This window comes from Terrapene carolina, unplaced genomic scaffold (genome assembly GCF_002925995.2).
Source record: "Terrapene carolina triunguis isolate 2854851 unplaced genomic scaffold, T_m_triunguis-2.0 Scaffold198, whole genome shotgun sequence".
NCBI classification, from domain to species: Eukaryota; Metazoa; Chordata; order Testudines; family Emydidae; genus Terrapene; species Terrapene triunguis.
In genome coordinates, this window is record NW_020664549.1 from 4,870,594 (window position 1) to 4,894,786 (window position 24,193).

The 24,193-nt window shown below is 48.3% G+C and overlaps 2 protein-coding genes across 2 annotated transcripts in view; both read right to left on the reverse strand.

Annotated features, from left to right (window-relative positions):
- Positions 1-921, reverse strand: part of LOC113405060 (LEM domain-containing protein 2-like) — an 11,980-nt gene extending 11,059 nt beyond the window's left edge. The window contains exon 1 of the mRNA XM_026655155.2: positions 1-921. This exon is cut by the window's left edge and continues 15 nt beyond it. Within this exon, the coding sequence (XP_026510940.1) occupies positions 1-921 (921 nt within the window).
- A 5,512-nt stretch (positions 922-6,433) lies between these two features.
- Positions 6,434-15,870, reverse strand: LOC113407091 (promotilin-like). The gene is made up of 4 exons (XM_026655131.1): positions 15,751-15,870; positions 12,464-12,580; positions 9,428-9,536; positions 6,434-6,519 (listed from the first exon to the last, which is right to left on the reverse strand). The coding sequence occupies exons 1-4, from the start codon at positions 15,868-15,870 to the stop codon at positions 6,512-6,514; spliced, it is 354 nt and encodes a 117-aa protein (XP_026510916.1). The 3' UTR covers positions 6,434-6,511.
- Positions 15,871-24,193: the final 8,323 nt, after the last annotated feature.

The window sequence follows — 24,193 nt, forward strand, 5'->3', positions numbered from 1 at the left end:
CCTCCTTTCTGTCTCCCATTGGGTGCTGGGGGTTAAACCAACATCTCTTGTCCTCCACTGGGTGCTGGGGGTTAACCCCCTTTCTACACCTCGCTGGGTGCTGGGGGTTAACCCCACATCCCTTGTCCCCCACTGGGTGCTGGGGGTTAACCCCACATCCCTTGTCCTCCCCTGGGTGCTGGGGGTTAACCCCACATCTCTCGTCCTCCACTGGGGCCTGGGGGTTAACTCCTTTTCTGCCTCCCACTGGGGCCTGGGGGTTAACTCCCTTTCTGCCTCCCACTGGGGCCTGGGGGCTAACCTTACATCTCTTGTCCCGCACTGGGAGCTGGGGTTGAACCCCCTTTCTGCCCCCCACTGAGTGCTGGGGGCAAGCCCCCCGGGGGCTGCTGTCTTCCCCAGCTGGGCCCAAGGGTTTAGCCCCCCTGCTACATCCCTGCGGGGGGGCTGGTACCCATCCTCCTCCTCCTCCGAGCCCTCCTCCTCCTCCTCCTCCTCCTCCTCACTCTCCCTACGGCCCTGGCTGTGGGCCCTGTGTGCCAGGGGGCTGGGGTTGCGGCGAGGGTAGGAGGCCGAGGCCGGCTCAGGCCTGGAGGCACTGCCTGTGCTCTGGCTCCTCCGGCCGGCCGCCCCCTCCGCCCGCAGGCGGCTCAGCTTCCTCACGTAGAGCTCGCGGGTGGAGTCGGTGATTGGCCCCGGCTGGAAGCCCAAGGCCCGCAGCTCCCTGCCGAGCTCGGCGTCTGACAGGCCGGCCATGCTGGGGGCTGCTGCCTTCCCCGACTGGGGCCTAGGCGCCCCCTCCGCCCGCAGGCGGCTCAGCTTCTTCACGTAGAGCTCGCGGGTGGAGTCGGTGATAGGCCCCGGCTGGAAGCCCAAGGCCCGCAGCTCCCTGCCGAGCTCCGCGTCTGACAGGCCGGCCATGCCCGGAACTGCCGCCCAAGCGGGGCCTCGGCCGGAAGCGCTCTGCGAGAGGGGAAGCAAGGACCGCCATCTTGGGAGAGGCGGGAAGGAGGCCTCTAGTCTCCATCGTGGGAAGGTCAAGGTAAGCGCTATGTAGCGTCTAGCCGGGCTGTTGCGCCCGCCATCTTGGGAAGGTCAAATAGGCCCAAACACCTCCCATGGACGCCATCTTGGGGAGGTCAGAGCTCTGGTCCCAAGGGCCCGCTCTCAAGCCCTTATCATGCAGGGGCCGGGCTGGAAAGCTGTTTTCTGCCCTTCACAGGAAACAAGTTAGACACAGGGGGAAGGGGGGCAGCTCAGCCTTTTATTTGTGATTGCGCCAGCTAAATGCCCTCGTGTCACTGCTTCCAGATGACCCATCGGTGGCCCAGTGCATTGCCGGGCGGTGACACTTGGACGCCACCACGGTGCATTGCAGAGGGTGACCGATGAGATGTTGCATTGTCATGGGGCGAAGCTTTGGTGGCAGTGCCATCATGGGGGGAGGTGGGGCTTTGGTGCCAGGCTGCCGAGTGACATGATGGTGGCTTTTGCTGCAGGGTAACAGGCGGACACTTCTATGCGCCTTGGCATTGTTATGCAACAGTCCCTTTGTACCCTATGCCATTGCTGAGCAGGTTACTCTTTTATGCCACATTTCAGTACAGCAAGAAGATGTGCTTGAGGTGTCACCGGGGTGCACCAGATTTGTCCCCGAGAGGTGTCACCCTAAATTGCCTCTGTTTTAAAAGCAGTCTCTCTTGTGCCGTTTTATTTTCCCAGTGAACACTTGGTTGGTGATCAAAGATAGTGGAATAGGTAGGAATGGCCCTGGCTTGAGACCCAGCCTTGAGAACCGCAGACTGAAAATAGTTGACATCAATGAATCCAGAAAAGCTTGGTAACTCTGCCCCTTCCCACGCCCATAGTTGTGTGTCTTCCTGTGTTCATTGACAACTGATATCACTGGTGAAATGATAACAGTGGGGAACCTGCCAATAGTTGACATTTGTGAAGCGAAAGAGACAGCTCTTAACGCCAGATGTCCCTTCTCAATTCTCACTGGTCCACCTAATTTTCTCCTTATCGAGCCCCCTCTCAGCTTTCATCAACCCTTCTTAAATGTATCAATTTAAAGTATGAATCTGCACCACTGAAGCTGATGGGAGCAGGAGCAGGCCCCTCAGATTTGTTGGGGGAAAGGGAGTTGTTTGACGCTTACAACTTAAAAACCCAGCTTTGATTTGAAAATTAAATTTGGCATCAGTGATGTAGAGTAATTGCTTTTTGCTGTTGTTGTATATAATAATATAATCAAAGTGGCTGAAATATTGTTTATTATTGTAATGTTATTAAAGATAACGAGGACCTTGTGACTAATGCACATGCACAGTGCCTACATAGGAGTTTTTATGATTAGAGCTATGAGGACCACCAACCCGCCATCAGATATTAGCAGCAGTGTGTGACTGCCAAGCTGGGTAAAATGAATGCAGTGATTACATGATGCTGCTTTTCTGGAGTAGAACGTAATAACCTTAGAATAGATGTTATAGGCATGCATGTATATGCATGCTCACACACACATTGGAGCGTGCTCCTGCTTTGTGTCCTCACAGTTATTCTAGGTGACATCAGCTTGGCACTGCCAGAGTGCTGGTATGTCAAAGCCTATCATGGTTGGTTCCATCAGTACAAAAATCTTCTTTCTTCTCCTCCCCTCAGTTACACAGTTTAGGTTCCCTTTTAAGCTGAGAGGAGACCTTTGAAGTATGAAACGTTTCTGCTGGATTCCACCGGGTGCAGTTGGCTGGATCAGCAGGCAGAACCATTACAGAATCATGTCATCTGTTTAAAATTTGCATCTTGTACAGTTTCAGGGAGTGATTGTGCCTTTCATTTTATTTGATGTTTTAAATAAGAGGAAAAGTTGGTATGGTTGCTTCTGTCTCCTAGTATCCTCCTTTCATACTCATTTTGTTCTCATCACGTATTCCAATTTAGGCCATCAGATCAAGCCATTCTAGGTCTTCCTGAAGAAGGTGGTTGCAAAATACACTACACTTTAGTTAGCAAACACAAACACCCACTTAGCAGAGGCCAGGCGGTCCAGTGAAGAATCACACTCCATTCTGCTGGGAAGTCTGAAAGTGCTAATCTTAGCCTCCTGTGTTCACTAACTGGAAGCACAATTAACAGCTAATAATTTGGAGCCATGTAAATAGAGAATGAGAATATTCTGCTAGTGCCCCATTTCTGCAGACTCGGGGGTTTTAGCTAGTTTGGATAAACTCAGGCTACACATGCAGACTTCAAACCCACCCAAGCATGCAAACCCAGTCCAAATGCCACCCATTTTAAGGGCACCCATCCCTAGTTAAGAGACCAGGCCACATTCATGCCTACTGTAACCTCGCATGGATGTCAGTGGGGATATGCCAAGAATGAGTCTGGCCCAGCATTAGGATTCACTGTGCGACTGCCTGTCTTCAAAGACCACACTGAAATATAGACTCATGGACTTTAAGGCCAATCTTCAATCCTGCCCCCATCTATTTTAGCAGGCTATATTCTTTAAGCAACTGATTGGGGGGAGAGAGGGAGTGTCCCACACGATGAAAAGGGGTGTCGCCAATTAACCCCCACCCAGTACAAGAGGGAAGGTAGTTCCAAGCCCTGACCCAGCTCTCTCTAGTTACATGGTTAATTGGCGACACCCCTTTTTGTGGTGTGGGATACTTTTCACTTACACTGGATACTCACAGGGTATTTGTGCCTGCCAGACACCCCATCACTCATGAGCGCACCATAGGTGCGACTTGAACTTTTCTTATCTCTGGCCAGATCGTGTGACATGTCCTGAGTCTGCCTGGCTTTCTGAGGAGGTTAAGGCCCTGTATTTAGTTCCTCTTTTTCTTTTCCCCACCCTCCAGCTTAGCTAGCGAAAAATGTGATCAGTTTCTTGAGAGGTGAGTTCACAGCTACCCACGTATTGGCTTGCGGTAAGGTAATGGAGTTTGCTGCCCTGGAAACTGGATGAGCTGCTGCTAGCAAAAGGAATTATTTGAGCTGATGGTGGTAATCGAATGCTGACAATAGGAGGGAAAAGGGAAAGGAAAAGAACTGACACTTCTAAGCAGCCGGCCGGGATGCTGTGCATACAGATGGGTGCAGGAGCCGGTTTTCTGTTTGGTTCATTACAGGGGTGCACATCAGAGGCAGGCAGGTTGAAGGGAAAGGAAAAGTGAGTGTGTATACAGAGCACCAGCAGAAAGGAGAAGGCTAGTTAAAAGGACCGTGTCAAAATAGGTCAGGCTAGAAAGGGGCCCATTCTGATGATGGTGAGGGTTAGAAAATTCACTGTACAAATGGCCCCTTCTTACAGCTCAGAACTGTTTCATGTGTGTATTTGGAGCCAGATCAGCCAGACGGGGACAAAAGTATGTTCTCATTCTCTCTCTCTCTAACTCCTCTTAGCCCTGCAGAGCTACTGGAGAGGGAGCTGGGTTCTACTCCGCCTTGTGCATCAGCTGAAGAGTCATGAGCTACGTACTGACTGGCGAAGCCATCTTCTGCCCAGGTAAAAATCTGAAGGGGGAGGTCGCACTCCTTAGAGCCACAACTGGATCTCATGCCTCCTGCATGGGAGACAGGGTCAACCATGTCCATGGCACCAACCACCCCTCCCTTAGACTCCATGGAAGTCTCCTCAGATTGTGGGCTCCACCCCTGGGGCGGTGAGATTTTGCCTCGGCCCCATTGCCAGCCCTGAGGACAAAGCTCAAGTAAGTTGCTACAGCCAGAGGCTCTTTTGGGGAACCTCCTCTGCACTGGGCAGTGTCCCTGCACGGGGGGAACTCTGGGGGCATCTGCCAACTGGGGAAGCCCTCACAGGGCAGCGTCACAAAGAGTGGGGTGAAAGACATCGGGCGGGTGCAGCCTTGTGCCTGGAGCAAGTCTGAGACCCACACAGCTGCCAGGAGATCTGCAGGGCTTGGGAGCAGAACCTCCTAGGTCTTCCTTCAAGAAGAGCCTCACCCAGTTTTCCTTCCCTGTCCTATGGTTTTCCCCTCATAGGAGGGAACAGCTCAGGTTTGTAGTGAATGCCCCATTAAGAACAACGGGCCAGTCTCTGATCTCACTTACGCTGTAAATCTGGTAAGTCAGTGGGCCAGATCCTCAACTAGTGCAAACTGGGCTGGCTCCATGGAAAGCTGATTTACACCAGCCAAAGATCCTGCCCTAGGAGACTGCACTTTTTTCATTTCAGCCTTGCTGAATGCATCGCATTCATTATCTTCCCTCCTCAGATTCAGTTCTCAGTGACTTTATAGTGTGACCTGCCCCTTCAGCAACAATCCCTGCAAAACTCCAGCTACGTTAGCCTGATCAGTCTGTGCAGTGGAAATATGTGTTTGAATTGCATGTTGAAGCTGGCAAGCACTCCTGACCACATGTACTGTTATATGGGAGGAGATTTATCTTCTCCTAAGGGGGGACTGGCTTTCAAAACACAAAGTACAGAGCAGTTCCAATCTCGTGTGTGTTATTTTGGCACTAACACTGCAGCTATTTAAATGATCCACAGTGACAGCAGAATTTATGTTAAAATGGGAGGATAAAATTGGATTGGAATTGGATACTTGTCACTCAGACGTATCATTTGTCTCACACCTTATGGATGTTAAATTCCATGGTACCTATAGAGTGACTGTTCTTAATTAAGCAAAAGGCATGTAAATGCATCGTAATTAATATTACATTAAAGTGGAATTAATCATTTACATTCAGTTGTGTTTGCAAAGTAGAAATAAACATGGATCTGTGTGTTATTGCAAGGCAGAAGTGAGCATGGATCATAAGCCGTGTGTACTCACAGTGTAGTAGCTATGGGTAAAGTGCACCTGTCAGTAAGATGGATCTTCATATAGTTATGGTGAATTGCCAATATTACCGTGATGTGTGGTCTAGCAGGAGGGAATGTTCTGTAGTGATTAAAGCAGGGAACTGCGAGTCAGGACTTCTGGGTTCTGTTCCCAGCTGTGGGAGAGTGTGTCCTCTAGTGGTCAGACTGGGAAGCGGCGAGTCAGGAGTCCAGGGTCCTATTCCAAGCTCTTGAAGGCGACATCCTCTAGTGATTAGACCAGGGATGGACAGTCAGAACTCAGGGGTTTTGCTGTTTGACCTTGGGCAAGTCACTTAACCACCCTCTGCCTCCGTTTTCCCCATCTGTAAAATGAGATCAACAATATTTATCCACACTGGGGTGAGTGAGGCCTAATTACTTAGTGTGTGCAACGTGCCTTGAGCTCTTCAGACTAAAGGTGCTATTCTATACACCTAGAAAGCATCATGATGTAGAGCCATTTTGATTCCTTCCTGCACTTGGAGCTCACTGTCTGATTTTTAAAGACATTTGAAAGAAACAAGTCATTTATTTAATTCATCTGCACATTTTATTAGCTCGCATCAGATTTTTTTCTTTTGAAGCACTTTACAGATTTAGTCTTGCAAAAGCGTAGACCTGTAGTCCAGCAAGCAGCATCACCCTGCTCTTCTGGGTCTGAGGATATCAGTTACCTGCAAGGAGAGGAAAGAACAAATTCAGTCCTTCATAGGCTCTCTCTCTCTCTCTCTCTCTATATATATATAAATAATTTTTTTCCAGTCCTTTATAAGCCACACATACATTACCCAGTCCTCTATATACACTACCCTGTCCTTTATAAGCCTTATACAGTCCTTATTCATTCTACAGTTCCCAGTCCTTTGCATACAATTCCCAATCCTTTAGAAGCCTCACATACAATTCTCAGTCCTTTACAGCTTTATGTGCAATACCCACCCTCCTCAACTTCCACTCTGGAAGAAATTATGACAAACTGAAACCAGCACAGTTGAATTGGAGCAGTAATCCCACAGAATGGGTGGAAGCACTGCTGCTAGGGTTATTTAAACCTAGCCTGGATAAAGCCCCAGAGAATTGACTGTAGATCACAATCCCGTACTGCTCCCCAACAGTGTCTGCATGAATTGACTAAATAACCTACTGTCACAGAATTTTTCTGCCTCTAGTTTTTACATACCGAGGGCCAGGTTATCAGAAGAGCTCAGGGCTAGGTTTTCAAGTGCTCAGCAACACAATCGGGGCCTGAGTTTCAGAGTTCAGCTCCCATTCAGACATCTAAATAGAGGCCAGAAGTCCAGAGAGCTCAACACCTAACTCCTTTGAAAATTTGGCCTCGATTGCAGGTGTTGAGCTGTTTGGCCAATGTGGCCTAATTTACGGATGCTGCATTCTACTGAAAATTTCACCCTAAATCCTGAGATCCTTAGTTGTTACTCACTGTTTACTTAGGGCTGGATTGTACAGTCCTTTTGCGTACTGCTCTGCTGAGCTTTTACTCACGTAGTCCCATTGGGTTCAGTGGGGCGACTCGCATATGTGCACAACAGTGTGAATAAGAGATGCGTGATCTGGCCCTATGCCCTCGCTAAGGCAAACCCCATTGACTTCAGGGCTGAACAATTAGAACCTCAATTAGCCCTTAAGTTTCTGTGTATAGCAACATTCCCCCAAATACCTACAACTTGGCAAAACCAAGAGCCTGGTTCTGATCTCTGTCACACCCCTGTAAACTGAGAATATTTGCACTGAAGAGACTGGAGATACACTGATGTGTAACTGTTATAAAGGTACAATCCAGTGCTCATGGAAGACAATGAAAAGTCTCCCTTTGACTTCAGTGGGTGTTGGGACAGAAAGCAAAGGCTAAATTGTGGCTGTGCCATAAGCCTCATGTACAGGACAGCGTTGAGTTGTGCTGTCCAAGCAGTAGACTGGGAAGTAGACTGTGCCCCCTAGTTTCTCCTTCCTCTGTGGAGGTGTGGAGGGGAAGGGAACTTACACGGTGTCAGGCATACAGCTAGTGCAGTGTGTCACGACTGCACCTATATTTTCCCCTTGTGGTCCAGCAAGGGCACCCACTCTAGGCTCCCAGCTCCTCAGCCGTCACCTCTCTTGGGTGCAGATGGATTTCTCTCTCCCTCCTGACCGGGTTTTACCAGGCTGCACCGTCCCCTGCCTATACCGTGAGTTCCTCAGAAAGTCAAACTGACTAAACAGGTCTGGTTTGCTTCTCCCCAGAGGCTAAAAGGAACATAATTGCCCACAGGTACAAGCTACCGCACAACCCTTTCTAAGCAAGCACATTTATTCTTAAGGTGAAAGCATTACAGAGAAAACATTAAAACACTAAAAGAACCTACACATGTGCTAATAAGCCTACCAAAGATCACACCCCCCAAGTCCAACAAGGGCTCTGGTAGAAGTCAGCCCTTCCAACCCCACCACGGGGTTTTTCTTTGGTTATAACTTCAGAACACCTTTTGCTCAGAACAAGAACCCTCATGAATAGGTCAAGTCCTTCCAACCCTTTCCAGGAAGGACTGGGGTGTCCCTGAGACAGAAGGTCCTATCCAGTTGTTGGATCAGAAAGTAGGCCCAGAGTCACTTTAAACTCAGGCTGTTTATCCAAAAGTCCTTTCTTTGTCTGCTGGTCTCTAGAGAATCCAATCTGAGCCAGTATAGGTGAGCCCTCCCAGGGAGTAGGACCTCTTGTGAGGTGTTCCAGTCTGAGTGAATTTGCCTCATCACCCACCCCTGTTCTTAGCTACTGGAGGGCTCCCTCAGGGAATTATATACAATCCCTGGCCCACAACAATGCATAATATTTAATACAGTAAGATCACCCATAGATATGCCATCTCTGACACACAGAGGATGTCCCCAGCATGCTGACACAACTGCACTGATTGCATTGTGGGGTGGAGCCCAAGCTCCACTCGCATATGTATGGGGACTGGCAGCCCCATGGAGGCTGCTATCCCCTCTGCGCTGGTACCCCTGGTGTGAGTAGACAGCTCAATGGAGTAAGAGGGGGTCTTACACCCTCTTTTAGTTCCCTTGGTTGGTGTGCAGGATGAGTCACACTCTGGCCTTAAGGGAAGAGAGAAGCAGACTCCAAAGCCCAGTATTTAGGTACCTAACTCCCACTGATTTCCCCTTAGCTATTCAGTGCCCCACCTGGGCTGGCCTGTAATGTGCATTTTGCCCTTAATACCCATTCAGGAGGAGAAGGCAGCTCCTCCGTCTTGCTTTTATGCTGACACATTTTCAAACGGCTGGAACAATGTGTTCGCAAGATTGTTCCCTGGCCACGGAGGAGGGACGTGAACGCGGGGAGCAGTACCAAGGGTGGCTGCTCGGAAATGGTGCGAAGTCACTGTAACGATCAACAGCAGCACCGAGAGACCGTCTGGGCAATGAGAAGGGAGCTTAACGTTCTTAAGCGCAGAGTGTATCCATGGTGGGAGGGGGGGACAATGAGGACTCTGTAAAGGGAGCAAACATGACACAAAAGCCATTCCCAGAATATAAATATCACTAGGGGAGGGAGAGAGGCACAGTTCAAGTTCCTTACAGTACCATTTTGAGCATCCAGTAGCATCTCAGTTAGCAGTTCCTCCAGGATGTGCTGGTATTTTTCCAGCTGCCTAGCGTCGAGCCGCATTCCAGTTTCTCCAGGTGCAGTCAGCTGTGAAGGAAAGCATAGTTAACAAAAAAGGGAAAATGGAGCGGGGGGAGATGGATAACCACACCTCCTACTTTATCGATGTTGAAGAACAAGGGATCTTGTGCACAGAATTAAATGCTACAACTTGGTGGAAGCCACTAGAAGTTGTAGCACTAGGAACAAGCTGGAAGTTCCGTCACATGGAATAAAGCTGGGCTGATTTAGTTTCCTATTTGGGGCTTGATCCTGCACCGTTCAAATCGATGGGAGTTTCCCCACGGACATGAATGGGAAGAGGGACTGCAGCCTTAGTACGGTCGACATTGAAACGGACTGGGTCTTCACAAGGGATAAGTGGCCTTGAGGGCAGTCCTTGAACTATTTACTCACTCTTGGGTTGCTAGATGTCCCAGAGTTTCAATCCATTGGGTCATCCAGATGTTGGCTTGGAAATGTAGGCGGATAGGCCACTGGCAACGAACAGCATACAGCCTCTGCAATTAGCAGAGGTCCCAAAGGAGAAAGTGATCCTTGAACTTGATAACCCCCCCATGTTGCAACTCTTTCTCAGGCCAGTCGTTCTATTGACTCCGATGCCTGAGTAAGAGCTGTAGGACGAGGCACATTTCTGCATCCAGCACCTCAGGACAGTTGTTGCTAGGATGTAACAAAAGCGAACGAGTTGCTCAGGCCACATTTGGGGGTGGTGGTCAGACACCAGGATGTGCCTGGTATTTAATGTTTAAAACTGAGAATGCTCAGTGTTTAGACACTAATATTAGACAGTTTTGGAAGAGCAGACGTGTTAACTAATGTCCTGGCCAAATTCCAACTCAGCTAGACTTTACATCCTACCTAGCTACATTTCCCGTGGATCCACATTCTTTCTCCTTTCCCTTTGCTGATGATGAAGAATAGTGATGTTTCCAACCCAGAAGTGGCTGCACTGCCTGGTGGGTGAAACTATCCCTGGGTTGTAATAGAGGAGCCCAATTTTCTAACTTGGGTGACTGAGCAAACGTGCCTCCAAGGGCTCAGATCAGCACGCAGATGCCTAAAAAAACTTGGACTTTCAGAAAACCTTTGACAAGGTCCCTCACCAAAGGCTCTTAAGCAAACTAAGCAGTCATGGAATAAGAGGGATAGTCCTCTCCTGTATCACTAACTGGTTTAAAGACAGGAAACAAAGACTAGGAATAAATGGTCAGTTTTCAGAATGGAGAGAGGTAAATAGAGGGGTACTCCAAGGATCTCTACTGGGACCAGTGCTGTTCAACATATTCATAATGGTCTGGAAAAAGGGGTAAACAGCAAGGTGGCAAAGTTTGCAGATGGTCCATAATTACTCAAGATACATGCAAAGCAGACTGTGAAGAGTTACAAAGGGATTTCACAAAACTGGGTGATTGGGCAACAAAATGGCAGATGAAATTCAGTGTTGATAAATGCAAATTGGAAAACATAATCCCAACTATACATACGAAATGATGGGATCTAAATTAGCTGTTCTCACTCAAGAAAGAGATCTTGGAGTCATTGTGGATAGTTCTCTGAAAACATCTGCTCAATGTGCAGTGGCAGTCAAAAAAGTGAACAATGTTAGGGACCATTAGGAAAGGGAAAGATAATAAGACAGTAAATATCATAATGCCCCTATATAAATCAATGGAACGCCCACACCTCGAATACTGCGTGCTGTTCTGGTCCCCACATCTCTCAAAAGATATATTAGAAATGTAAAAGGTACAGAGAAGGGCAACAAAAATGATTAAGGGTATGGAACAAGTTCCAAATGAGGAGAGATTAAAAGACTGGGATTGTTCAGCTTGGAAAAGATACAGCTAAGGGGGGATATGATAGAAGTCTATAAAAATCATGACTGGTGTGGAGAAATTGAATAAGGAAGTGTTATTTACCCCTTCACATAACACAAGAACCAAGGTCACTCAATGAAATTAATAGTCAACACGTTTAAAACAAAACAGAAGGAAGTATTTCTTTATACAATGCACAGTCAACCTGTGGAAATCATTGCTAGGGGATATTGTGAAGACCAAGAGCATAGTTGGGTTCAGAAAAGAATTAACTACATTCATGGGGAATAGGTCCATCAATGGCTATTAGCCAAGATGGTCAGGGACGCAACCCCAAGCTCTGGGTGTCCCTAAGCCTCTGATTGCCAGATGCTGGGACGGGATGATAAGGGACGGATCACATGATGATTGCCCTGTTCTCTTCATTCCCTGGGAAGCACCTGGCATTGGCCACTGTCAGAAGGCAGAATGCTGGGCTAGATGGCCCAATATGATCTTATGTTCTAAAACAGGTATTTTTCTGCCCCAGAGTGCTGATTTAAGAGTCCAACAGTGAAGCTGGATGGACTCAAGTTTGTAAACTTGGTACCCGCTCTACAAGGTCCTTAGGAATCCTGCAGGTTCAAAGGTGCTGGACAATTCACAGGTGATAACAAGCCTACTTTAGTAAATATCAAGATAAATCCCAAACCAAAAGCCAGAAGCAGACTTGCAAAATCCTGAGCAGCAGTAGTAGGTGTTTATTGAGAGGTAAATAAAAGATCGGTAGATTTTTCACCATTAGTATGCCAGGCAGGGTAAGTAGACTCAGGGGCTGAGCTACGAAATTTTCAAGACAATTTTTTAAGGCTGAGGTGCACCCTGCACCCATCTTCTGATGTAAACTTGCTCAGTGCCTGGGTCCAGTTTGTAGGAATTGGGTAGTATCCCTTTAAACAATTCCTAAGCCTGCTAGTGGCACTTACTTACTGTCTTCTATTGCAGAAGCCACCAGAACCTAACAGAGCAGCAGCATACATATATAGGTAGGCCTCATATGTTTGTATCTGGTCAGCCAACGTGGTTATTGGACACCCAAATGCACCTGTGTGGTTTCCTCATATACTTACGGGTCCCCTCCACCATTCCCCTCACCTTGATGATCCCGCCCTCGTCCACACGCTCCACGTCAGAGAGCTCGGTAACGTCTCCGCCTTCTGATCGCTTCTGCAACATCAGGGATTTCTTCTGCGCTTTGTTCCTCTGTTTCTCCTGGAGCTACACGGCAAGGTACAGTAAAGAACAAACACCAAGGATCAGGAAGGTCACAGGGACAAGGGTCAGGGTGGGGCAGAGTGGCTGCTTGTTCAGCAAAGGGTGAAGCACGCTGGAGTAGGGTCCATGGAGCAGCTCCATGGCCGTGAGTTGACCTGGTGGAGGGGAATCCACATGCAGCGGAGCTCTCCAGCACCTAGCTGAGTCACTTGGGCTAAGAGCAGGGAGCAGGATTTGGACCTGGGTTTGCAAATGGGAATTCCTTTCCTTACAAATCCCCTGCTCCCTTTGCATGGTTCATCTCTTACTGGTGCCGCCTTGTCCTTGCTGCTGGTGCCGCTCCGACATGACACCAGCTGTTATTCCGGTACCAAGCGCATCCCTTGGCAGATCAAGAGAGCCAGCTGGTGTATCCTTCACCTGTGAGAACTGCCAAGCTGAACAGGGCATTGAACCAGAGAAATAAGAAACCAGCGAAACCTAATGAGTCACCTTTAGTCCATCCCCTGGGAACCAGTGCAGGATTATTCCCTGCCGTCCTCCTGATCCAGTGCCCATTGGAAAGACTCCCATTGATTTCAGTGGACACTGGGTCAGACCCTATCATACAGAAAAAAGTCAAAGAGCTGATATCCCTTGGGTGGGCACTGGGCTCAAACCAACCTTTCAGTTAACAGCCTAAAGCTCTACGGCGTGACCCAGTAGAAGGTAACTTCTTTGATCTGCTAAGAGACGTGGATGCGCACTGGTGGCCAGAGAAGCACGGCAGCCAAGTGGATTGAGCTTGGGGTTAGGCATTTCTGACTCCTAACCCAGGTTCTGCCACTGGCTCCTTGTGTGACCTTGAGGAAGTCATGTCAGCCCCCCGTACTTCTGTTTCCTCATCTGTAGAATAAATACTGATACTCAGCAGCATCGTGGAAGGGGTGCTGAGGTTTAATTAGTCTATTCCTGTCCAGCCCCTTTGCCAGCATCAAGCACGTCACTCGTGCTATGCGTTATTAATAGGCCATTCTGGGGAGGGTTGTGTTGTCCCTCTATGATATATGCAATGAAATCCCTGCTCAGCGCAAACCCCAGGAGAGCAGCAAAAATTGAGGGGGGTTGAAAGGTTTCATACTATGGCTTTGGGAACCCGCTGGGGGGGCTTTGGAGTGGTTGTTCAAGGCAGGGTCTGTCTGTTGGAGGTGGGTCCGTAGCGCTGCCCTAACTGCCACACTGAATTTTAAAAGGGGTATTTTCAGTGTGAGAGAGGCAGATTTTGGACAACAAATAAGAGGGACTCCCCTCTCGCCCCAGAGGACTCTTGATTGTGATGAGCACCCCAGGGGGAAGCGAGTTTGTATGGGCTACTGGTGAATGATACACTGCAAAAGTCCACATCAGTGTACATTCTGTAGGCCAGTGCTGAGACACAATGGGGAAGCTTTCATGGCTGCTTCCCATTTCTCATTAGTTAGCCTTATTGTTTAAACTGGATCCACATACTTCCCCTTGCCTCTGATAGTGGTGAAGAATGACCATGCTACACCCAAGAAGCGGCCGCATGGATGCTCAGCAGACACACCAAGGGAAGAATAGGCCATCCCTGCTAATTCCTAGACAGGGTGTGAAATCCTGGCCCCATTGAAGTCAAGGGGAGTATGGCTAATTATTTCAATGGGGCCAGGATTTGACCCATGGTCTCTCCAAGATGAAGCACATCAGTGAGGTGGAGGTGGTGGTGGGTGAGAAGCTTGCCTGTGCTGTGTGAAAACAGAGAACATCAGGCTCTAGGGCTGTCAGCTTGGCATCTTTCAGTAGCATTAGTTTCACATCAAAAGAAAAGGATTTTCCTCTATGCGTGTCCCAGAACTGAAACCTATTTGGCGCATGGTTAATTATTTGTTAGAACAAAGAGGCACAGCAGAATTATGACGGGAGACTGCAGCTTCTCCATAAAAATCCGAGCCATTAGCAATTATAAAAGAAAACTGTTAAAAAATATCCACAGACGAGTGTAAATGGGCCTTTTGTTTCCACTATCCTATTTTATGTTCAACTGAATCCTGGCTCTTGCAGTCTAATCCTGAGTCTTTCACTCAAAATCCTCTGCGGGACTGGTGAATAAAGTGCTTCCCACACTGTGAGGATCCTGTAAGTTGCCCTGCCGAGCACATCCCAGTACTGCTGTGGGACCTGTCGTGCTACGGGGAGTCTGTTCCAGCTACATTTCCACTAGAGATGGACTTGAGAGAGCTGGTCTGAACCTTTGACCCACTGAGAGCTTTACATGAGTAAGAACTATGTTGGCCTGAGGTTCGTCTTCCATTGAAAGCCCCAGCTAAGAAAAGCATTGCTCTTCAGGCAAGCACATAAATGTGTGTTTAAAGTTAAGCCCAGGCTTACACGATTTCCTGAATCAGGGCCAAAGTCAGCCCTCTGAGCACGCTTGTAGACGATTACCCTATAAGTACAGTCTTAGGCTGTTGCCTGACAGGTTGGTGGTTTGAACCCTCTCAAGGGATACCAGCTCCACCACAGCACCACTGAGAATAAACTGAGCCAGTTCCCCTGGACTTGCCCCACTTTTCCAACAACACGGGCTTAAAGAAATCATCCCCCTTGTCTTTTCTCACCTGCGCTGCGTGAGGCCTGGCACCAGCGCACTGGAGGATTTAGTGGGTTAGCACACTAGCCCTTCACCTCTGGAGACTGGTTGGCTCAAGGCATACGAGAAATGGGCCTGCTGCAATCAGCCCAACCCCTAGTGGATGATGAGGGTCATCTGGGTGTGTTCTCATTCAATCAATTCCCTGCCACCGCAGGGGCCTCAGGCATTAGTGCACCTCAGTGCCTCCTGTTCTCTATCCGTGGCAAAAAATAGTTTAGTCTCATGAGGGCTGTGATACTTTGGTCTAATTCTGGTGGTTGGGGTTGGTGTGGAAGTGGCTGGGTTGTAGGTAGTGGCCTCTGCCTGACAGGTGGTCAGACTAGCTCTGGTGGTCCCTTCTGGCCTTAAACTTGATGAATCTATGACTGGCAACATCATGAAACCATCTATCAAACAGGCACTGTCTCTGCTCAGAGGGGATGAACTATGAGCTACGCATGGGACGCATGCACAGGATGCACCTTTCTGCACCACATGGGGCTCTGGCCATTGCAGTATGGTGCTCAGGGGTTACCTGCATCCTCTCGATGTCGCTGCGAGTGAAGAAGGCTAGGTAGCCTTCAGTCTGTTCAGCCAGCATGGCCACCACGTACACCACCAGCAGAGAAGCCACCACCTTCCTCGAAACCATCATGGAGCTTGAGAAAGCCTGGGCAACACAGGAGAGGGGAGGGTCAGAACATGCCAGCAGGGATGGCTGCCTCCTGTGGTGCACAGCAATTCAACCAACATCAGGAACAAAGAGCCACGTCCAGAAAGGAATAACCGTGAGTTATAGTTCAGACAATTTATCCTTCCTGGGACACGGAGCTTGGGTTTAATAAACAACTTTCTTTGGCCTTTATTTCTGATCAATAGCCATAGACTTCATATTTGTTCTCCAAGCTGCTTCTGTCACTGACATTAGGTGTTGAGTGACAGTCTAACATCCCCTTGAGGGCCTGACCTCCAGCCAATGGCCCACTCCTAAGAATGATAAAGACCCCACAATTGTAACTCTCACTTCCCTACAGGATTGACCCCCACACGGTCTACACCCAGTGAACCATATGATTTGGCAGCTGGGGATGCTTACCTGGTATAGGAGGCAAAGTGCTCTCAGCAAGCACTTGGGTAAAGATACCTGGGCTTGTTTGCACCTGCTTTGCACAGCACAGAGCTGGGAAACTTCACCGGCTGGGAAGCATTTCTCAGTTCATACAAAGGAAAACTGCTTTGGAGTCTGAACATTTTCATTTAGATTTTGCATTTGGGAGCACTCTCCTGGCAGCCCTCATGCTGCCGAAAAATGATCTGGAAGGAAGGTTTCCCCAAAGTCCCCGGAACTCTGCGTTGCTGAACAAAACAAATGTCTAAAGGTTCGGGCTGAGATTTCCAAAAGTGACTGGTGATTTTGGGTGCCCAACTTGAGACACCTTAAAAGAGGCCTGTTTCCAAAGGGCAGGTGCTCAGCATTGCCTGCATATCAGGCCCCTTTATGCTGGGCAGTGAGTCCCCAAAATCACCAGCTGCTTTTGAAAATCTTGGCCTAAAAAATGTATGGAGCAACTGCAGGCTGAGGAGGGCCTGGTCTGACTTACACTGAGACGTGAAGTGTACATTTGCATGTCTCTAGTTAGAATGACGTCCTGGCTATAAGGTGCACATACCCATTGAGTTCCCCACCTTGAGATGGTTGCGGTGTCTAGAATGTCTTCCCTTTGGCAAGCAGAGTTTGGAACTGTGCCAGCTTTTGACAGGCTGCTTTGACTACTGTATCATCCTAAAACACACGAACGCCCTCTGAACTTGCAGCAGTTGTGACTGACAGCCTCCTCGTCTTCTTCATAGGAGGGTCATCTAAGCCAACTGGACTTCTAGACTCCCACCTCTAGAATGCAACAGTTTTAGGCTCTGAGACAGCAAGGGACCAACTGGTTCATTGGAACATTGACTTCACTGGGACTCCTTGCCTGCGTAAGACCCTTGCTGGATCGGGGCCTGACTTAACAAAGAGGCAGCTTCATTTTCTAACCAAGAGCCAGAGGAAGGGCCACCTTCAAGCACCTCGGTGCAGTTCAAGCCGTGAGCCTCTCGATTCCCAGCCTGACTTCTAGCAGCCTGGAAGATGAACACAGAAGAGGATGTGGGGCACAGGAAATCAGCTCCAGAGGACAAATCCTGCCTTTATGCAGTGAAAGGGAAGGTTCCACGCAGCCCTGCCTAGAACTCCTCCAACAGATTCCGGTTTAAGTGAGGGCTTCCATGAAGCAGGTTCTTATGTAATACCAGTTGTTTGCACTTTAAATTGTATACACAGCACTTGATGAATGCTTGGGTTTTGCTAGCTGGATAATTAATAATTAATAAACAGGTTTAATATAACACTTTGTATTTCTGACCTAGCACATTGTCCCCAAAGATCTCCAAGTGCTCTACTGCATTATCCCCATCTTACAATTGGGGAAACTGAGTCATGGAGAGGCAAAGTAACTTGCCCCCGGTTACTGAGTCAATGGCAGAGCTGGGAACAGAACGAAGGGGTCATGCTTTAGGGAGTGGGGTCTAGTGGTCAGAGCAGAGTACAGATCCTATGCTCTAACTCTGTCCCTGAGTTGAGAATACAACCCAGGAGCCCTTATTAACAGGACTGCTCTCTAAGCACTGCACACTGCCATTTCTCATGAATGGGTCTGTTCCTGGGCAGTAACTTCCTACGTTTAAAACACAGTCCTATGGAGCATTTAATACCTATTCAGTTCTGCCAGTGTTATGCCTCCATTACAGTGTGTATGAAATCCAGACTTGCCCAGGGGAAAATGCTTCAAGCTACCGCACTGAGCTTCCATAGTGAGGGAAGTGTCATGATTTGGCAGCTTTAGTATAACTGTTTTACTATAATTATTTTATTTTCCCTCAATAAATTTTAGGGGAGGAGGGAGATCAAGCCAGCATGCTAGTGTCTCTAATCCCATAAGGGACCTATAAGACAGTATGGGCAACTCCCACAGGTGGGCTGAACCCCTTAATAAATCTTGCTAGGTCATACAGAGCTGCAGACATCATTTGCCACCCGAGCTCTACAGGAAACCAGTTTAAAGGGATTTAAAAACCAGTTTCCAACCTGATTTAACAGCAATTTCACATCAGAGGGAGGATTTATGTAAACATTAAATCTCCTCTTTAAATATTAAAACGTTCTCTCTTGAACACATTTAATGAAGTCTGGTCCCACTATGTAACTGCTTTACTCAATTTTTTCCTGATCCTTAATTATTTTTAAAAAGCTTTTGGTTGAGGCATTATTAAAGGGACACTGTCAGGTCAAATCTGGCCCCAGAATTAGATTTCATGTAAATATAAACTTGTACAGACCAATAGAAACTAACAAATATTCCCTCCCACAGCGTTTGCCACCCGATCATTTTGGCATTGTGCTAGCACAGGAAAGCCAACGAAGAGCCATCTCAGATGCCACTGAATAAAAAACACTAGAACTTATGTATCAGATCACAGTCTGTGCTGGTCTTGGGTCTGCTTCTCCACTGTTCTGCACTAAGTGTTGTCATTTACACCTGTGCAAAATGCTACCAAAACAGAATGGTAGGGCCAGATTCTAAGGTGGTGTCAACTGGTGTCGCTCCATTGACATCAATGGAGCTGTGTTGATTTACACCAGCGAAGGATCTGGCCCAGTAGTGGATTACCCCCAAATTGCGTTCACTTTGCACAGGTGCACATGACTTTGTGAGGTTTGGGGCAACGGAAGCTCGGCCCCCCTCTGCAACAGGGGCCAGTCCCAGTTGCTAAAAACTCCCACAACAGACAATTCTGTAATATCCTGCCCACATGGTGAGGTTTCTTCCTGACCCTAGGCAGTTAGTGGCTGGCTTATCAGACCTACTGATTGCATTGGGAGATTCTGCTGTAAAATCAGTTGCACTACATGACCCAGTGATGTGCAGCAATCGCTTGGCTGTACTGATCAAAAGGGGATTGCCTAGGTCTGTCCTTAAAACAGGATTCTACCATGCTTATGTCCTGATGCACATTATCTCGCAATAGGATCATTCTTTTGTGTCACCTGATTTATTCCGTAACATCAATAAACTACTGCCCCCCCACCCCAAAATACCCCAGTCACCTCCTTCATCTCCCACTTACTACCCCTTTGTGAAGCCGTTCTCTCTCTGTTCCTGGAGAAACACTCCTGCTTTTTTACTTTATCCAGCCAGCCAGTCTACTGAACATCCCTTCCTTACTTTGTAAACTGGACACGTCTTTCATATTTTAAGGCTCCAGCTCAGCGCCTCCCCAGGCGAATCTATAGCTTGCTGTTTGAGAGTTACTTTCACAGGTAGCGTTTGAAAGTGCCAAGAGGGAAGATTCCAGGGTGGGCATCAGTACAGCATGGTATTCTGGGCACTTTGGCCCGGATTCTACACTGCCCTGCACCTTGCATTGGCATTTCCGGTAAAATGCCACCATTGTGATCTGGGACCTTTGGTCTAAAATGACAACACAACTCATAGCACAATGAGCAATCAAGCCCTTTATCCCCTGAGCATTGGCTCAGGATCAGTGAGGGACATCAAAAGGTTAATTTAGGCAGAAGTTGCATCTGCTCCATCTCTTGTGTTCAGGGCATCTCCTGGAGCGCTCTATTCCCATAAGACTCCCTGAGTCTCTGCCACATATTCCACTGTCTGATGGGTCTAACAGGCAGGTAATGAGAATGGAGTCAGTTTAATCAATGCTCATACAGAGAGGGAAGTGCAGAAAGCACCTTCTTCCTGGATTAAACAGTGATGTTGATCCCCCTTATTAGGCTTGAGGCATCTCTCCTGTTTAAAAGTTTCTGTTGAGCTGCAATCAACTAACTCTTGCCATGGCAGCTCTGTGGGTGGCAGAGTAGGCTGGATTGGCCCTTCCTATCTCTGAGAGTTCAGCAGGATGTATCTGAATGGAGACTGAGAGCAGCATCAGCAGCAGCCTCATTAGCAACAAGAAATTAAACTCCATGGAAAAATGGATGCAAGATCCCAGAATAGGAGAGAAATCAGAGAGGAGAAGAGCTTAGATACCACGATAATGGGCGTTACTGGAGAGGGGGACTAAGAGAGGAATTGTTGGAGGGCAAATGATGTTAAAGGAAGGAAGAGAGGAAAGAGACCAGGGGACAAGGCACAATAATAACGATAACCCCAAAATGGAAAAGATCTTCCCCCTGAGGAGCTCAACGTGCTTTAAAATCTCCAGGGTGAAATTCACGGCAAGAGATCTATGTGCCATTGAAGCCCCACTTGTAATAGGGTTTATCTAGAATAGCGTTTTGTGCAGGATCTCTGCACAGGGGTGAATTTCACCTAATAGTGAACTAAATCTCCACCCCCCTCCCAATGAAGTTGGTAAATATCATCATCCCCATCTTACAGAGAGGGATGTGAAGCATGGAGACCCCCCGGTCCACAAAACATGCTGGAGAACCCATGAGTCCTGAGTCCCCATCCTCAGCTCTAGCATCGGGACCATCCCCAGATGGGAAGAGGCTGTTTCTCTTATTAGCGGCATACAGTTCAAGGTGCACGTAAGGGAACCAGGGATGATCACTAGAACCGGTGAGAGAAATTTAAATGGAACCATAGTCCACTGGAACATGCAGCTCTGCCAAAATCAAAAAGCTCAATTTTGTCAGAATTTTGTTTTGGAAGAAAACCAGAGGGAAAAAATAGTTCTGGCAACATTGAAATATCCTGTTTTGACATTTCCATAATGAAACTTTTTGGTTTGATTTAAAAAAAAACTGTATTCGATCATGTCTAAACAATTTTTTTTGTTCAGAATCTTCCTTCATGGAGAATTCTGAAAGGTTTGGTTTTCTGCTCCCATTTGGAAAGGATCTAGGCCAGGGGTAGGCAACCTATCGCAGACGTGCCAAAGGCGGCACGCGAGCTGATTTTCAGTGGCACTCACACTGCCCGGGTCCTGGCCACCGGTCTGGGGGGCTGTGCATTTTAATTTAATTTTAAATGAAGCTTCTTAAACGTTTTAAAAACCTTATTTACTTTACATACATCAATAGTTTAGTTATATATTATAGACTTATAGAAAGAGACCTTCTAAAAACGTTAAAACGTATTACTGGCACACGAAACCTGAAATTAGAGTGAATAAATGAAGACTCGGCACACCACTTCTGAAAGGTTGCCGACCCCTGATCTAGGCTTTGAAATCTCAAAATCCTTCATGAAATGGAACTTTTATCCTCTGCTGACCCTGTCTGAAAGCACTGAGCTTTGACTGTCCATTGCAGTATTATCACAAGCAGAAATGAAGACACTTATCACTTACCTAGAGAGTGCAGCAGTCTCTCCTTGGCAGTCAGGGCTTTCTGGTCTCTCCTGTGTGCTCCTGCTCAATCTCTTAGCCCTTTATAGGCCCACCACAAGCACCAAGTTACATCACCAATAATCAATGGTGCCCATGGCTCCCAGACACGGTCACTGGATACTTGGGGTGCATAGAAACGGGTTTGTTGCACAGGCAGCAACTTCTTCTGCAAGGAATTTTTTTTAAGAGTTCCCAGTTTCCAAGGAAGATCACACCCCGCCCCCACAAGTGGCTGGCCTCAGAATGACTCTGCTGTTCTGAGTGCTGCCCACACCGGGACCGTATCTTAGCTGGGATCGCGGTAAGCAAACCATCCCTCTGCACTCTGTTTTGCATTGCATGGGCAGGGGTACTCCTGAGTTGGCTCCCGTCTACTCATCACCTAGGAACGCAATGCTTGAGTGAAGTCATCATGAGTCAAATCCTGGCCCCTTGGAAAACAACGGCAAAAGTTTCATTCTCACTAGATTTGGCTCTATGGAAACACTGTGGGTCAAATTCAGAGCCGACCTATATCTCATGCCAGAGAGGAAGGATGATCTTGTGGTTATGGCAATGGATTTGGACTCAGACTATCTGGGTTATATACCAGGCTCTTCCACAGACTCCTTGTGTGACCATGGCCAAGTCACTTATTCTCTGTGTGCCTCGGTTTCCCCATCTGCAAAACAGGGGTAATGAATAAGGCTACGTTTTAGTCATGGGTATTTTTAGTAAAAGTCATGGACAGGTCATAGGCAATAGACAAAAAGTCAGGGAGGAGGGCTCTCCTGAAGACTGCTGCTGGGGGCGGGCAGCCCGGGGCCATGCTTCTGCTGGGGGGGGGCAGCCCGGGGCCCCGCTGCAGCTGGGGGCAGCCCATGGCCCCCTGCCGCTGTTAAGTCCAGGTGGGGGGCGGCCCATGGCACCGCTACCGCTTCAGGCAAGGGGCGGCCTGTGGCCCTGCTGCTGCTCTGGGTGGAGGGCAGGCCGGGGCCCCACTGCCATCGATCTGGACGAGGGGCAGCCCGGGGCTCTGCCGCCATCGCTGCTGCGGATCCGAGCGGGGGGCATCCCGGGCCCCTGCTGCTGCCACCGGTCCGGGTGGGGGATGGCTTGCAGTCCCACCGCTGCTGGTCCAGGCGGGGGCGGCCTGGGGTCAAGCGGCCACCGCCAGTGGTCTGAGGGTGGCCTGGGGCCCTGCCGCCACCGCCACTGGTCCTGGACCGCTGCTCCAGGGCAGCGCCGGGGACCAGCTGCCTGGAGCTGCCAGAGCAGCGGCTGGTGCAGCTGGCCCTTGGGCTTCCCCAGCTGCTGGGATGGTCCTGGGGTCAGCCTCACCAGCGCTGCAAAATTCACAGAGGTCACGGAAAGTCACGGAAGCCATGACTTCCATGAATGATTCGCAGACTTAGTAATGAACCTTCCTTTCTCCCACCCTTTGCTTGTCTGGTCCATCTAGATTGTGATCTCTTTGGGACAGGGGCTGTCTCTTACTATGTGTCTGTACAGCACCTAGCACAATAAAGTCTGGATCTTGACTGGGGGGGGCTGTAAATGCAACTGAAATGCCAACAAATAATAACAATGATGGCACTGAAATAAATGTATGTCAGGATAAAATGTAACCAATGATATTACACTTGCATGGATTTAAAGTAATGAATGACCTAGAAGAATGTAGAGTCAAATATTAAAATAATAAATAATGTTTTACATATTTAATCTATCACTGTTCATCCCAGAGCACTTTACCGATAACTTGAGCCTTCTAAAGTAGTCGAGGAGGTTTATCTATCTATTTATATGGTTCCTATTACCATAATATCTGAGCACTTGCCATTCTGTAATACATTTAACCTCTCAACCTCCTGTGTGGTAGGGCAGTGCTATTATCCCCATTTTACAGTTGGGGAAACTGAGGCAGAAAGACTAAACGTAACTTGTCCAAGGTCACACAGGAAGTCTGTGGCAGGGCAGGGACCGGAACACAGCTCTCCCAAGCCTAGGCTAGTGCCCTAATTACTGGGTCATCCTTCTTCTCTAGATACCATTAGACACATATGCTCAGATTCTGTCACGCTGCATCTTGTGTTGTCATTTCTACCTGTGCAAAGAGGGTGCAGAATGGAAGCATTTTACACCCACTGTGCACTGGTGTAAATGATGACAGGATGCAGAGCAACAGAGAATCATGCCAGTCAATCACCTGGACAGCTTAGAAAATCCCAACCAAGGCTCGTTTCACCCATCACTGAAATGCAGCTGCGTTTAGGGCAAAAAAGCTCCTTAAGGGCCGGATCTCAAACCCACTGAGATCAATAAAAAGATTCCCATGGACACTGGCTCAATCCTCAATGGCACATTGCAAAGCCATGCAATTTAGGATAGGATCCGAAGAATATCTTGCCCCGCAGAATGGCAGGGGAATATTTCGGAAGACAGTCACCCTCTGGCCACTGACCATCTGACATTGACCCTACAACGAAACCATCCAGCTCTCCTGACGATTCCACAGGATCTGAAGTGATGGCAAGCGGTCAGGACCTCAGCTTCACATCTCATCTGACTGCTGGCAGCTTACAAGGAAACCTGAAAATAAAAGAGTG

What these genes read in the sequence shown, in the direction of transcription:
- LOC113407091 (XM_026655131.1), bottom strand. Translation starts at nt 15,870, where the DNA reads ATGATGGTTTCGAGGAAGGTGGTGGCTTCTCTGCTGGTGGTGTACGTG. An exon ending in GCGACATCGAGAGGATGCAG is followed by an intron (nt 12,581 to 15,750) that starts GTAACCCCTGAG and finishes GTGTAGCTCCAG; the next exon opens with GAGAAACAGAGGAACAAAGC. An exon ending in ACGAGGGCGGGATCATCAAG is followed by an intron (nt 9,537 to 12,463) that starts GTGAGGGGAATG and finishes TTTCCTTCACAG; the next exon opens with CTGACTGCACCTGGAGAAAC.